The 15883-nt window shown below is 35.0% G+C and overlaps 2 protein-coding genes across 2 annotated transcripts in view; one reads left to right on the top strand and one right to left on the bottom strand.

The window, feature by feature from the left end:
• LOC142355630 (ubiquitin-like domain-containing CTD phosphatase 1) overlaps positions 1 to 15883 on the bottom strand; it is a 161485-nt gene that overhangs the window by 67835 nt on the left and 77767 nt on the right. The gene's annotated exons all lie outside the window — the stretch shown is intronic.
• LOC142335556 (uncharacterized) overlaps positions 1167 to 15883 on the top strand; it is a 127196-nt gene continuing 112479 nt past the window's right edge. The window contains exon 1 of the mRNA XM_075384093.1: positions 1167 to 1247. Coding sequence (XP_075240208.1) covers positions 1167 to 1247 — 81 coding nt within the window. The remainder of the gene's footprint in view (positions 1248 to 15883) is intronic.

Below are 15883 nucleotides of genomic sequence, written 5' to 3'. Positions count from 1 at the left end.
TTCCAAAATCGTTAATCAAGTTCTTGAGATTTTTCCTAAAGTTTGCCAAAAAAATTGATTTTTTCATAAAAAATCTGCAATCAACTGATGGTCTGTTATGAAAAATCTTCTTCTTAGGAACAAGTAATTGCTTCCAATCGACTTTCAACACAATGTCATGAGCGCTCAGAGAAAATTTCCAAAATCCGTATTCAAGTTTTTGAGATTTTATCATAAAAATGCAAAAATTGACTTTTTTTACAAAAAAAATGTTCGAAAATACTAAAATTCCCCCAAAAATGATAAAAATATTAGTTGGTCTGTAGGGACTCATTTGATTGAAATCAAAATGTTTTAATAGAAGGCTTTAAGCGAGGATTAATTGTATTTCAAAAAAGGAATAACTTACATATTTTCTGTGGTTTTTGATATTTCTTTTCCAAAATAATGAAAATTTATTGTTGTTCATTCTTCTTTCCTCAAAATTTTTTCTATTAAAATGGTTTGTTTGAACCTCGCTCACAGTGAGCCGACTGACTCTAGTTATAAACAATTCTACTTTATTCCATAATCTGTACGTTTAAGTTTCCTGTTTTGAATATTTAAGGATTTCTTGCATTCAGCCAAATTCGGTTATAACTCTGTTGTTATAAAACCAAAAACAAGAAATTTAAATTTATCTGAGATCAAGTAAATCAGTTTTTGGGAAACTTCAACACAACACACATTAGATTTGGAAACTACTGAACCTTTTAGTTTCAATATATTGACAATTTCCCGCTCTCATGTGGAATTATTGCTTTTCACTTTGTATAAAAATCAATTTTTTTTACCCACAAAATCCGGTTGTGCATACATTGTTGTACATAACTTTCTAATGTTTTTGCCAAAGAGTAGGAGAAAACTGTGTTAACTGAAATTGTTCCAGTTTTAAGAGAGTTTTTAGTCTGAGTTTTCAAACAGCTCTGTCACACGGGTCGATGATTTTCTTTTCTTTGGAGCATTGATGGTCTCCGGTTTCTCTGTGTTCACCGGTAAAATTTCAATAGTGCTGGCTGTATCCTGATTTTCTTGTTAATGTTGAGTTTTTATTGGAGTTTCAAAGTTAATACCTGACAGGTTGCTCCAGAGACCACTGAAATTTTCTTGAGAGCTGCTAATGCAACTTTTCATATTTTCAAAGAGAGATGGGCTGGTTGCCGGGGATACAGCGGGACTCGGATCAATCGCTGGAGTTACTGCCGGTGTTGGTGCTGAGGGCGACTCAGGTGATCGAGGTAGCCTCCATAAGTCAGAAAGATCATCGCAAGCTTGGGTAACACCTAGTTGGTTCTCAAAGAATGGAACTGTATCACAGTAGTATTTGTACAAAATTTTCTTGACCGGAGCAGGTAAATTACCTATATCGTAAGCCACAAGAGGATCCTTCAGTTTCGAGGGAGGAAAAATAACACCTGATGAATCTGATGACGGTTTATCAGGAAGTTGAGATAGAAAGTTTAGAAAGATTTTTGGAATCATGGAATGTTGTTGGGTATTCCAAACATCCTTCTCATTGAATTTCTTCTGCTGTATGAGGACAATAAAATTTTCGTAAAAAGTTTGATACGCAATTTTCCGTTCCCAGGAGCCTTCGCTTTCACACAGAATATAATAAGACATTTCTAGATATTTCAATTTTGTATTTTTGGAAAAATCAGAAATTGAAACGAACAGTTCAAAGAATTCAAGAAAAAAAATGGAGCAGTTGGTTTGCTGTTATTCAATCGCAAGTAAAAAAGTGAATGAATGGGTCACCAGAATTCGGTTCACAACTTAAAGAGTTGGAAGTTTGTACTCAGGTGATTAACTTAGTAGGTCAACTGGAAAAGCATAAAACTACAGAAGTTTTATTTGTCTTAGTCGTGGTGGTCTCGGCATAGGTTTTAGGACTGATAATAAAGTAAACGCATGAAAATATTTTAGTTAGAGCTATTAAATAAGAGTTTTGCTCCATGGTTTACTGTTCAAAACCCATGGTTACAAGTGTCTTTCATTAAACATTGGCGCTGAATGGTGAAATGAACATACATGTAATCCGTCTGAACCTGTTTTATGACCTTAAGCGGACTGCTCTAGGTACAATGTTTGTGAAAGAGCACATGTGGTTCTAAAACGCTAATCAGTACCATGAAACAATTATTCTCCTTAATAATCGCCCTTTACAAAACTCTTATCAGTTGAACCATTCTAATTTTAGCACTATGTAAAAATTGTTGAGTTTTAATTTCATCAGGGGAGACATTATACACTATTTCTTGAAGAAGAACAGTTGAACAAATTTCAAATTTCAACAAAATGCGAATGCCATTTACAGCTGAAAAAGACGCCGAGTTTGGAGACGCTCATTTTGACGTTTCTTAGAATGAAAAACGCTTGATCCGAGTCACGCTCAAAACATATGAAGGAACAGGAAATTATATCTTTCTAAAGTTATTCAAAAAGGGTGAACATGACTATGAACTTCAACAAAGAATAACCCTGACTTTCGAAGAGTTTGAAAAGTTGTCAAAGAAAACTCCAAAAATTCGAGCGGCTGCTCAAAATTCAAATTACATTGATTCAACAACTAAACCAACCCTGGCAAAACGACCAAAGTTAAAGCAAAAAGACGACGAACACGAATTATCTGATCAAGAGTAAATTGTAAAGAAAATGGTGGAAGCTATGTATGAGCGCTCACCTGGTTACTATAAACAATTTCAAAAAAACTTCAGGTGTTTTGTTGCAGAAGAAAAACTATCATCAATGTTTGCCCGGAATTACGCTGTTTGCATGCATTTTAAAAACGGCTATTGTGAATTGTTACCCTCTAACCATTATCATGTGTTGTTTGATGTGTCTGACGTTTCTACGGAAATATTAAAACGAAATAAACTTTATGCAGTTCCTTGCTTGTACACAACCTTCAAAACTTTTTTCTTCAAACGGAGCCACAGTGGAGACAACTGGAGAGATTTTCGAAAAACTAAAACTAGCTGTGGAATACAATGGTTCAGCGCCGCCGACAAAAGGAGAAGCAACCAGCATTCAGAAGCGCTCACCAAATTTGAGCAGTGACTTGAGCAAAAATTGCCGCCCAAAGGGAATAGTTGGTTACAAAACTCTGGATAATGCTGAAAAAACATTGAATCAGCAATTACAAACCGACCGGATATCAACTGAAACTCTAAAGAGATTTAGAAACATTTTGTATGGTCCTCATTCTGGTGCTTTTTGTCAAATAATGGATATTTTTGTGAGTGGCTATGGAAAGTTAGATATTGACAATGATGTTTTGTGTGTACGCTTAGTTTTTGAAGAAAAAATAAAGTTTTGAGAAAAAAATTATTTAATCAAATCATGTTAGTAGTGTTAGAGCATCATATGAAGCGCAAAACGTATCAATTCGACATCACTCATTTTTACAATTTTTTTTCCACCAAAAAGATAATGAGCAATATGAATACAAAATATGCCACACAATATTGAGTTTGGTTTTTGAATTGGCTGGTTTCTTAGCAATTCATATACAGTTTGTATATTACCAGCAGAGGAAACAAGTCTATTATGCAAATGTTTATATGAAGTTAGATTTTGTCCCAAGGGATCCGCAAAAATATAATCTCCGTTCCTTCGACAAATAAGTATCCAATGTGTTCCAATTGATTGAGAATTTGATACATTCACAATAATGAAACTGTTCTGAGATAAATGCAGCAGAAAATTGTCAGCTACAAACACACCAACAAATTTGTACTTCAAACGTTTAGATCCTTGAACGAGGTTGTTTATTTCATCTTCATCCATCAATTTGTAAGAATATGATTTTTCGAAACTCTTCGTGCAGAGTCGATAAAAATTGTAATCGCTTTTCACCAATTATGAAAATTTCAATATTACTGGGCAACGCGCCTGAAAACTTAAGTTCAATTGAAATTGAACAATTGGTAAGTTGAGGGTGAATAAAATCATGTGACGCCTGCTGAGTGCTGGTGAGATGAAACACCATAATAAAATGTTTAGGGTATTCAGACAAACCTATTCCATGTCCATTGTCAATATAGGCTAAATCTGACATTGTGTTGAAGTACAAGCGTTTTACGTCAGCAGTATTTATGGGGCTGTCTGCAACTGGGAGTCCATTTCGATAAATACATATCTGCTCCAGATTAAATTTACGAAAGTGAAACAGATTGAGTTGTTTGCTTCCTAAGAAAGCTTCATTTGTGTTAAGACAAATGGCAAGACGTCGAATAGGCTTCCTGCTAAAAACATCTTCCTGTTTCCAACTTTGCAAACCAGTAGAAGCCAGAAATGTTTTTGTTATAGTTTCCAAGTAAGGATAGGACGCTGGGCTTGTTAGTAAAGTTTTTTCAATGGCAGAAACGACGTCGTCGTTCGATGTCATTTTTCTCACATACAAATTTGCTTCTATAATTTTCACTTTGTATGATTTTCCAGCATCGTCAGATATTATAAAAAATCATCTATTGATCTTCAAAAAGAAATTTGCAATGTGACTCCACTCAAAAGATGTTGATCACATGTAAAAAAAATCTACTGCCACTTTTCCGTAAAAAGTACATTCAGCAGATTGTCTAACCAAAGCTTTTCGTCTGTTTACTTCAGCTGTTGCTTTCGCTCCAGGATTATCCTCGTACGAATAAACTTGGCCAGCCAACCAAGTAGCCTTTGCGTCTTTGTTGTGAGAAAATTCGGTTTCAATGAAACTTTTGTGAGCGTAATTTCCATTTGCATTTGAAATTTTCAGTCCGTTGGCAGATACTGTACAGACAGAAAAGAGTGAATGTAAAACATTATTAAAAAAGTAAGGAGCGTCTGTTTTGGTCACATCTGCTGCAGCTCCAGCATCATATTTTAAATCAGCTTCAGAAGGCTGAACTATCTTGCATTTGATTTCCAGGAAAATTTTTTGCAGATCAATAAAATTACTTCTGTCTCCAGCAACCTCAAACTCAAGCATGGGTCCGTTAGGACTGTAAACTGGTCCTACTGTTTGACAAAAGCTCCCATCAAAAGTTACAAGAGGCGCTGGTTTTTCGAATAAATCCAAGGAACTATGTGTTGCCTCTGTTGGTAACATATTACCGATCATCTTTAACTTTGGCAAAGAAATCTGACCGACTTCTCTTTGGCTGTTTGTATTTTGAAATGATCACCATTCTTTTTTTGCTACCTTTTCTCGCTTTTGAACCTGAACGTTTAGATCGTCTACGATTAATTCGCCTTTGTCTCATTCGCAGTGCCAATGAGCCTCCTGTTTGCTTTTTGACTGTATTTGACATCGTGTTTTTCAGCGCTTGCTTTGGAGATTTTTTTTTACTGACAACGTCCACTAACTCTGGTACGCTCTGTAACAGAAGTTCTTTTCCAACTCGTTTTGCTGCTGGTAAAATAAATTTTCATGCAATAGGTTGAGCGATTCTTCCGATACCACTTGCTAAAGCTCCGAAGCCGCTACCTCTTTGCCTATAGTGCCCAGAAAAATAAGGCAATGCAGATGCTTGATTGGTGTAGTATGAATCCAATGCTTTTACTCACCAAATTTTTTAAACTGTAACGTCAAAATGACTTTTCCGGTCCCTGAAAAAGGGACTAACTGAACTGTTTCGGTGCGTAGTTCTATAGAAATTGACTGAATCGTATTTGAAAGAAGTTTTTTGTAGTCCAAATTCGAAAAAACTATTCTGTGTGTTGGTTCAAGCTCGCAGACGCTACCATTTTTCAACCGTTGTTTTGAATCCATGACTCGTAATAAAGGTGCTTTCGCATCGCCCACGTATTGATACTCAATAATGTTTGTATAAATGAATATCAAATGTTTCCCGGCGCACAGATCAGCTGGAAAGTCACCCATAAAAGCCTTGGTATCATCTTTTTTCATCAGTTTGTTTGCAATTGTGTCCATTTTATAACCAATGTGTGTTCCTCGTCCATCAGGGACACCCTTGAAACCAATAATGCTAGGAATTTCATCGCTTGGAAACGTAATTACCTCGTATTTTCCAAAGAAAATTTCAAATTTACCGGAACTTTTAATTTCTCTGAATGAAAAATTTGGTAAACCAACAGTTCTTTTATTGGTAGCTAACAACTGTGGGACAGTATCAAAAGTTCCTGGCATGAAAGCTAATCGCTCACCGTTGTATGGACGTGATAACATTGGCTCCAGAGCTATTCCGTTGGTGATCTTTTAGACCCCTTAAACTGTAAGAAGTTAGAATCCCGTTCGTGATTTGTTCCATTTTTGTTGGAAAAATAATTTTACTCAAAGCTACTCTCCAGTCTCCCGACAGTTGTATTTCATCAATGAAAAAATTCCTGAATGAAGCCCATGTGTTTTGATCGAAGATCTCCATCGAAGCGGAGGAGATTACATGTACCGTAAACTCATCTTCAAAACGTTTACTTGCCATTCTGCACAGGCGATTCTCAAAGTAATTGGAGTTCGGGTTGATAGAATTTACCCTGAATAATTTGCTTATCGGTATCGATAAGATAATACGTTTGAGGGTTCAATGTTTGGATAGACGAAATTTCAAAAACCTCGTCTGTAAATGAGTGTTTGTAGCCCTTTCCAAACGTCTCCTCTTTTTTCAGTATTCGTACAAGATCACCGACAAAAAATTTTGGTTTTTGAGAATATGTTGTATCCGCAATCAACGATACCAGTCGCGGAACGTCTTTTTTCGCGACTTTGTTTGGAGCAAGATTGACTGTCCGATTAACTCTAGAATTGATAGTCTTCACAAATGAATCCAGTTTATCTAGATATGAATAGGTCCACTTTTCTTCTAAGTATCTGTATATTATATTTTTGAGGGAACGTATATTTCTTTCAGCAAAAGCAGACTTTTTCTCACTGAACGTACTGTATAAATGAATTCCGCGTTTATTGCGGAGTGCTTTGAAAGCACCGAGGAACTCTGTACCATCATCGACCCAAACTTTTTTAGGTTGCTTATGTTTGAAAGCCTCTGCAGTTTCTGTAGCATATTTTGTTTTTAAGGGTTCAACTCTGAGATATCTTGACAGACAGTCAACTGCAACAAGAAGGTATTTTACACCACAGTTGTACTTTGCAAGTTTATCAACGAATGCTAGATCTATGAACCAGATCTCATTTAGGTCGTTAATAATTACTTTAAGCCTTGGAAATCTGAGGCGACGTGAACGATATTTGGTGAAGGATGGTTTCGTTTCCAGATACATTTTCACTTTTTTCATTGATAATTTACTCAAATTTTGAAGTCTCTTTGCGTTTCCAAATGACGCGGGTCCTTTTAAATAGAGGTTATCAAGTTTCTTCACATCAACTATATAAAGCCCAGTTTTTTCTACTCGTGTCTTTGTTTGTCTTCTTTTTGCTCTCATCGACTTTTGGCTTTGCACTTTTTTCTTTTGTCTCAGATCTTCCTCTTGGTTGTTTTTGTTGCTGTTTCTCTTGTTTTCGAGTCGGTTGCTCTTCCTCTTCTTCGCTGTAAAATTCATCGAGAACCTTTTTTGCATGAGTATTGTAAACCAAGTGGGCTGCTATATCAAGTTCACTCAATATTTTGGAATACTTTTGCACGTCAATTTTTTTGGTAGGTTGTTGTAAATTGTACGAGAAATTTGTCACCTTTACTCCTTGAGGTTCATCTTCAATATGTAGAACATTATTCTCTTCACTAATAGAAACAGTATCGGAATCAAAAATTTATTTCAGGATTATTGCAGCTCTTTTTGTTTTATTTTCATCCATTAGTTTTAGTTCCAGCATTATTGAGTCAAAGGCTGAATCTTTCCGTTTTTTCCCTACAGGTTCGATTTCACTGTCATCACTAACAAATGATTCTGATTTTACATCATCTGATCACTTGTTCCATCACCGATACTCGTGATACGTCTATCAATGCTTGTGTCAGCATCTTTTTTTCCACTGCTCTGCTCAAAATTTGGATTAGATCTTTGTAGGAGCGATAATTGAGTGGCTTTTTGTTGATATATTAGATTATCAATAATTTCTTCCTTGGTTGGATTTTTAGTTATGACCGCTTTGGAGGAAGGTAGATAAAAAATTGTTGGACCGGGTTGTACAATATTTGAACAATAACGCAAGGGGTCTGAAGTTTTTGGATCCAAGTCGATGAGTAAGTGTACAAAGGGTAATTTTGTTGCTAACTCGTAGCTTTCTTTTAAAAAACTTGTGTTGTTTAACTATTTGCCAATATAGGTGATCTGCTGTATGTCTCTAAGTGATTTGAACAAAATGATGTGGGTTGTATTGAGATCAATTTGTTCTCGACCATTTACTGTTGGAATAAGTTATGCCAAACGTAAATGACGCTAATTTTTCTATGACGTCCAGCAGTTGCGAGTTTAGAAAACTCTTTGTCATTGAAAATTTCCTCGCAAGAATCGTCAAAAACAAGCAGACAGTTTTCCAGCTGTGAAATGAAATCAAATCCAGAAAACATTGAGAAAAAAATGTTCAAGTTACGCTCTATAGAGCTGAACTTTGGTTGCTCATGTTGATAGAAGTAGTAAATAGATTTAAATTTTGGACAAAAAGTGTTTCTCAGTAACATTTGAAATATGAGCTCAGTTTTACCACAGCATTACGGCCCACAAACAGCCATGAATAATCTATCGCTTGTTGAAATTATATTGTTCATAGCTTCGGATTAGGAAGCGCGTAGCCAACTGTGCATGACAGCAATGAAGACCAAAATGTTGACTCTTCACAATCAAGATGAAAAAACACAAGTTTGATCAACGACACACCAATAAAAAACAGTATTATTACAATTTGAGTAAAATACACTACTTCTGATTGTGGTAGTCTGGAGTTACAAAATTTCCAAGAGCGTCTCTCTTGATTTTCTTCATTGAAAGTTAAATCATTCAAACCTAATCCAGCAGGAGAATCTATCTGGTCTTCTTTATCACTCATTTGAAAAGAAGTTTTGATCAAAAAGGAATTAAAACGTCAGTTTTTTGTGTTAGCTCATTATTTTGTTAGTAACCCTCCCAACCATAAAAAATTCATATGTAGTATATCTAGAGTCTTTGTCTTCCTTCTTGTAAGTTACTTTGTAGTTCGATTGCATGCCATAATCCTTTGCGTAGTAGACAATTGACTCCACGTCCCCTTTTGCTGACTACCTGCTTGACTTCATCAGGGAGACTTTCTTCGTCCAGGCTCATTTGAACTGGGGTTGGCGACTTGTGCATAGGTAAAGGGGTTAGTTTCAGTTTTTTCATTTTCTCTTGTAAAGACATGGTACATTCGAAAGTATTCAAGCAGTGAAATATATTTCTTCAGTGTCTCAATCTCTGATAAGTTGCAATTAATGTGTTGTTTCCTCAGAATGGATTGCCCACGTGATTCTACTTCATCTTCTCTGACCAAAGATAGATTTATTTGATTATCATTTGTTATGCAACTGCATACTGTCAAACTTGGAGGTAAATTCACTTGAAGAACTTAAGGAGCTACCTTTTCCACTCGACGGCTCATTGGCGGGCAATGTTAGCCAATAGAAATACAACTGTGCTTTCCTTTTAGCGCAATGTCTATTCTTTTGTTTCTCAGGCAAGTAAAGAGAGTGTAGAGCACAAGTAAAATGTTTAATTGGGGTAACAATTCCCTCAACTTTAGGGCATGAGAGTGTATCCAAATCTATCGCTTCTACCTGTAAAAGTGTTTGCAGTGATTCAGTTTTCTCTTTCCCTTTAGCATAAAACTTTCCTGAAGGAAATCGTAGTTTAATTGCAAAAAAAATTTGAGATATAAACGAGTAAGGATAATTGCCACTATTCCACGACAAACCGTGTAAGAACCTACTAACCCACTGATGAGATTTTCTCTCACTAGTGGATAGTGAGTTGTAAGAAACTGGTGGAAGGAACAAGATTGTGTCTGTGTAGTTGTTTGAGCAAATCGATACCTCCTTAACTATAAAACCCGACTTCTTATGACGAAAACCTTCAAAATCTAAGACAACAACTTCTGGCTTTAACATTCCAGCAAACTAAATAGGTTTCGTCTAAATGTTTTCACGAAGAGGCAAAACATTAATCCAGTCATGTGACCAATGTAGGCGTTTGTGATTAGACACGGTCAAACGTATGAATAACCAGGACCTCTTTGACTGTGTTCTGCAATAAAACCCGAGGCGTCATGAAATATTGCAAGTAATCGAAGGAGTTTATATGACTTAAGGTATTTGTCTAGTGAAGAGTTGTCTATGCCTATAAGACCACCATATGGTCTCAACTTGAGAACAATTTCAAGGTTACTGTCTGGGTCCAAATAAAGACATGCTGCCAAAAAATATACAAACCGCTCACTGTATTCCGGATAGTCTAGTTTTATTTGATAATAAATTTGAGGAATATTTTTCAAATCTACCGTTGCAATGGTTGTCATGCTGATTTACAATTGATAAAACGAAAAAATGAACTTAAGTTCGTTGCTTTTTCATATAAGAAAAAAAATCAATTTAAAAAAATTCTTTTTTTTTGAGAAAGTTTTTGACTTCTATTTTTATGTAGACTATTTCAGAGAAAATAAAAGTCAACAAAAAGTTGTTTGTTGAGTGCTCTTTCATAGCGCGAAATCCATTTCATACCATTTTAGGATCGAATTTTACTTGGAAAAATTTTCGAAAAAATTTCAAAATTTTCAATGTTATGACCCCCATACTGCATAGATGAAAAAAGTGAAATCAACAAACAATCATCTTTGAGTGCTCTTTCATAGCGCAAAGTCCATTTCAGACAATTTTAGGACTTTGAAAAACTGAAAATTTTTCGAAAAAATTTAAAATTTTTGAAATTTTTTCCAAGTTGTAGGCATCAGGTGTCTCATATAGGGTTTTTCGAGTTTTTAAAAAATCATATTATGATATTCTATGAGTTTAGGATCTATCCAGTTATTCTCTAGTGAATATTGGAACAGCCGTAATTTGCCCAGTGATTGTAGGGTGGTGGGTTCGAACACCACCCCTACAAGAAATTATACCTCTGAATAAAGTGATTTTCTCTAAGTCAAATCAAGTTTTTTTGGTTAAGTTTTGCCAGCGTGGGTGAGAATGCACCCAGGCTGGCGAAAGTTAGCCAAAAAACTTGATTTGACTTAGAGAAAATCACTTTTTCAGAGGTAAAATTTCTTGTAGGAGGGGGGGTGTCCGAACACCCCCCTACAAGCACTAGGCAAATTACTATACTACTTCCGTTCTTATACGTTCCGATCATTGTTTTAAATTGGGTTCCACGGCAGCTCATACTGTGTCGGGAGTTACGGTAAAATGAAGATGCCAGGGCTATTAGGGGCGTTAGTTTTTTCCCACATCATTAATCTCTTTTCATCTTTTTTAAGCGGCCGGCTTTCCAGTAGAAGAATAATGAGTGTGTTCACCGTTTACGCGAATAATTCGGCCTCCTATTCTAAATGCTGAAAGTAGCACTTGTAGCTTTCATAAGATTTTTTAACTTTTTCTTTCGTTTAACATAAAACTCCGGACATTCTTAATCCAATTTTGTTTTGTATTTGGAAAAACACAAAGTCGCTAGTTATCATGCTGATTTTTAAATTTAAGAAAAAACAAATGTTCAAGAATACAATCTTTTTTCTACTGTATTTAATTGCCCTCTTAGGGACTAGATGCTATAACTAATTCTCTTCTATTTTTTCTTAATGATTGAGGCTTTAGACTTGTATTTCGGAAAATTATGAGACATTAGTTTAAAATCGAGGGTGAAATGATAGATGTTTGAAAAATTTAGATTCTTAACTGAATCATTTCAATTCGATTTAATTTCCTTTAATGACGCGAATTAGATTCGATTTAGACAGAAATGTACTTTATCTGAGCACGCTAAAAATTTGGATGAAACAATGTATGATTTCGATTGCTCCCGGGTTATATGATATAGAGGTTGAAAAATATGGGATGAAAAAGTTCCTTTTTATGATTTTTATCATCTCATTGCTTCCTTGCTTTGATAGGTCCATTGCTCCATAGTCTGATATCGGTATTTCGCTAATTTTTTATTTTATTAGACGGTTTGCAGTTGATTCAAACATAATTAATAAAATTTGAAAAAAATCATACACAATTTCTTGTATATTATGAAATAACCATAAACAAAAGACGCTAATTTTATTTGTTATAAGAAATCATATTCTGTGTCTGCTGGAATCTGATCTTTTCATTTACAAAATGTGAAAGGTCGAGAAATTCCACACGTGATCATCATTGTAAAATACAATTCACTGCGTTTCTGGTGAGCACTGATTTGTTTGATAACATGTAGAACATGAAGCCAGCTCTCAGCAAACAGAAAGGAAAAGAAATTTTGCGAAATAAAAAAAATCGCTCCACTTCAGAGAAAGAAAGTGTGTGTGTTTTAATTTAAAAGCGATATAAACGCCATCATAAACAGAATTAAAAAAGTACTGCACTTTGAAATTTTTGAACAAAAAATTAACAAAATGAATTGAGCTGACTTTGCATTAGCATCTCAAAAATGTTGCCTATAATTAAAGATTCTTAATCAAATAATTAGAAATTTTAAAGATATTTAGTAAAAAATATAATTTTTCTGCTACTGTTCAACGGCACAAATGTTTTGCGAGCACGAAAACCTTCAAAAAACATCAAGGGATTACTCAAAATTGGGGATATTCGCCACTAATATCCGAGATTGCGGATTTTGATGACACGCAAGAAAAGCGGATAGATTTTTGTCAAAATTGTCCAAATGTTTGCGTCACTAATACCCGCGCTAAAGTAACTACTTTCCGCGCAAGGCTTCTAAAACTGATTAAAAGAGACAGAGATGGATATATTTGGTTCTTGCTCTCAAAATCTAGTAAGGTGCAAATATAATTGCAGTCCAACAAAATTTTGAAAATAACTTATGGGTTCAAAACTTAATTTAAAGTGGGTTGAACTCAAATTGAGGTTCAATGGTCCGTTTATTCCCTCAAAGCTTCTTAAACAGATTAAAGGAGAAAAAATGGGATATAATTATTAATTCTTATCAAAAGGAAAATAGGCTAAATATAATATTAATCTGTTAATGTTTTGATTAACAATAAAAGGTTAAAGATCAGTGATGGCATAACTCTGCTCACAATTAGCGGACAATTATGACAGAAAAACGTGAATTTTATGAGATCAGTAACGAAATATCGTAAGGGTTGTCCGCAATTTTTTATGTCACTGTTGTCCACAATTTATTCGGCTGAATTTACAGGATTAGTGACGTAATGCGGGCAGATGATGACTTCGAAAATTTATATTGTAACACAAACAATCTGTAACACCATATCTTGAATGGGAACAGCCAAACAGAGAGTAAATGTATTTGGGCAACACTAAAAAAAACTACCTGGATTGAAATTTTTTTAAAACCATTAAATTCTTGCTACAATAAACAATTAATAACAATTGTTTTTTAAATGGGACGTGTACCACTTTTTTGAAGAAGCATATGCCAGCAGAGCATTGTTAACAGCAAAATATGAGGGCGCAACTTAATTAATTTTTTTATAAAGCTGTTTCCAAAGTCTTTAATAGCAATGAGTGCAGCTGAAAGTCATTATATATTAATTGATCATGGCATTCTGCAATCATTTTGAAAACCAGAAAATAAAATGTTTTTTAAACGGAAAGATGTAGTATGGCCTCCACACCATTATATTATTGACTTTGGAAGCAGGTGAAATGTTTGATGGTTGAACGAATTGACAGAATTGAAAAAACTGCTTCTCTAAGGCTTACTTTTTAACAATTTGATGTGATCCTAAGTTATATACAATTTGTCCTTATTCTTTTGAAGATTTGTAGGAATCTAGAAAATAGTGAGAACAAAAGAGTCAGACATTAACAAAAAAAACTGCACAGCGGGCACAAAAAGAATATAGTTGAATTTTCTGCGGTTCCATTATTTTTGAGAGCAGAAATATTATCAACAGATTTTACAACTTTTTCTGTTTTAAAGTCTGTTTGCTCATCAAAATGACTGTGTGTGAGCAAAAATTAAAAACAAAAGTCTAAAAACTATTAACTTCTTTTGGACTTTTGGTTCGAGAAAAAGTTAGAGACAGATCCAAATTAGTTCCCAAGTTTTTCTTTGAAACATTTTTAAAAATTAAATTTGAGCAAATTTCAAATTAAAAGACTGAAATTTTAAAATTTGTTTTGAATCACGTGCTTCAAATTACATTGGCGTCTGTCCGAAATTACAATTTTGAAAATTAACAAAGATTAAAAGCTAAATACTGCACCAATTGAAAGTATTTTAAAGACCCTATTACTTCGTATTCTACGACGTTAATTGTGACATCGATGTGTGAAGGCAGATTATCGGGATTTGGCAGCTAAAACTGGGCAAAAGCGTTCGATCATAATTTGTCATCCCACCCATATACAATCTCCTCTCAGAGATATTCGAAATTCTCGATACAAGGAGTGGTTTGCTCGTTGAAATTTTTCCGATTTGGCCCCGAAAAATATTGTGAGAGCTAACGAATAATCGAATCAACTGGTTTAGTTTGAAGAAAATCTGGCTATAACCATTGCAACTCATCCCTAGCAAATTACTAGAACAAATTACTAGAAGCAAATTACTAGAAGCTCAAAAGGGGAGGGTCTTGTCCGACTCCCCAATAGGTTTAAAAGAAGAGATGAGTAATCTGACAATTATCTAGGACACAAAACTTGATTTCAAAAACCAGTTGGAACCTAATTCATTCATCCAAATAACATTGATAATCTTTACAAAGCAGCAACCTTGGAACATCAGTTACACAAGTCCAAATTGAGAAAATCGCGAGAATGCAGCGCTCTCAAAGAAAGTGTGAGAAACAGCTCGATTACTCCACTAATGACGAATTGTTAGGCAAAGAAATTAGTGTTTATATAGGGTTATAGATACTACGGAATGTTGTTTTTGCTGCTCTTAACAATTAACTGGATGTCAAATTGTACGAGAACAAGCGAAAGAGTATTCATTTTGTAGATCTGGGATTCTAGATATAAAAAGAAACCCTATTGAGTCATGCCATGGATAGGGTGATCTGACAGCTTGCCATAACCGTATACAAAGCAGGTAAAATTAACTTTTTACAGTAGTTTAAAAAACACCCATCTGTGAGGATAAGATTACACTACCGGACAACAACTGCCGGATAGACAGATTTTTTTTACCTGTCTGGAATGTGGGTCACCCAGTTCCATTGAATGTGACAGTCACCGCGTCCTTGCAAGCAAGTTTTCTCGCGAACGCTCCAGAGAGGTGTTATTTCATCCTTCAGCTGCTGAACACAAGAAGTATGAACACATCAATCCGAGGTAAAGCAAACTTGGATTTCAATCCATTTCTTTGGCTTTCGTATCAACGTTTGAAAGACCCTCAAAAAATAGCGCTTTTAGTTGATAGTAGACGTCTGAAGCACTTTGGCTTCTCTCCAGTTTTAGTAGGGTCAATCAGTCTCTGCGATAGCAAAAAGGGTACACGAGATTATAGGCACAACTAAATTGCGAAATTTTCAATCTTTATCTTGATCAAAAAAAGGAAGTCTGCTTTGAAAGACATTTTGCCCATAGAGCGATGACTATAAAAACTCATCGTCAATCAGATATATCGTTTATATACAAAAGACGAAGATCAATGTTAAATACTGATCATATACCATATTCATATTGTACTTCTCCAAAATTGGAGTGTAAATTTCCTGATTTTTTAGCACCGTTGTCGAGCACGCAGAAGCAAAATGCGAAAAATTACAATGTGACATCTCCATCCTATGCTGTTTAGTTTATCTAAATAGATATTAAGCTTAACTCTTACTCGACCTAAATCTGAA

The sequence above is a fragment of the Convolutriloba macropyga genome, chromosome 2 (genome assembly GCF_964194025.1).
Source record: "Convolutriloba macropyga chromosome 2, txConMacr16.3, whole genome shotgun sequence".
Taxonomy (NCBI): domain Eukaryota; kingdom Metazoa; phylum Xenacoelomorpha; order Acoela; family Convolutidae; genus Convolutriloba; species Convolutriloba macropyga.
Note: the sequence above shows the minus strand (reverse complement) of the source record. Positions and strands in the feature narration are given on the sequence as shown.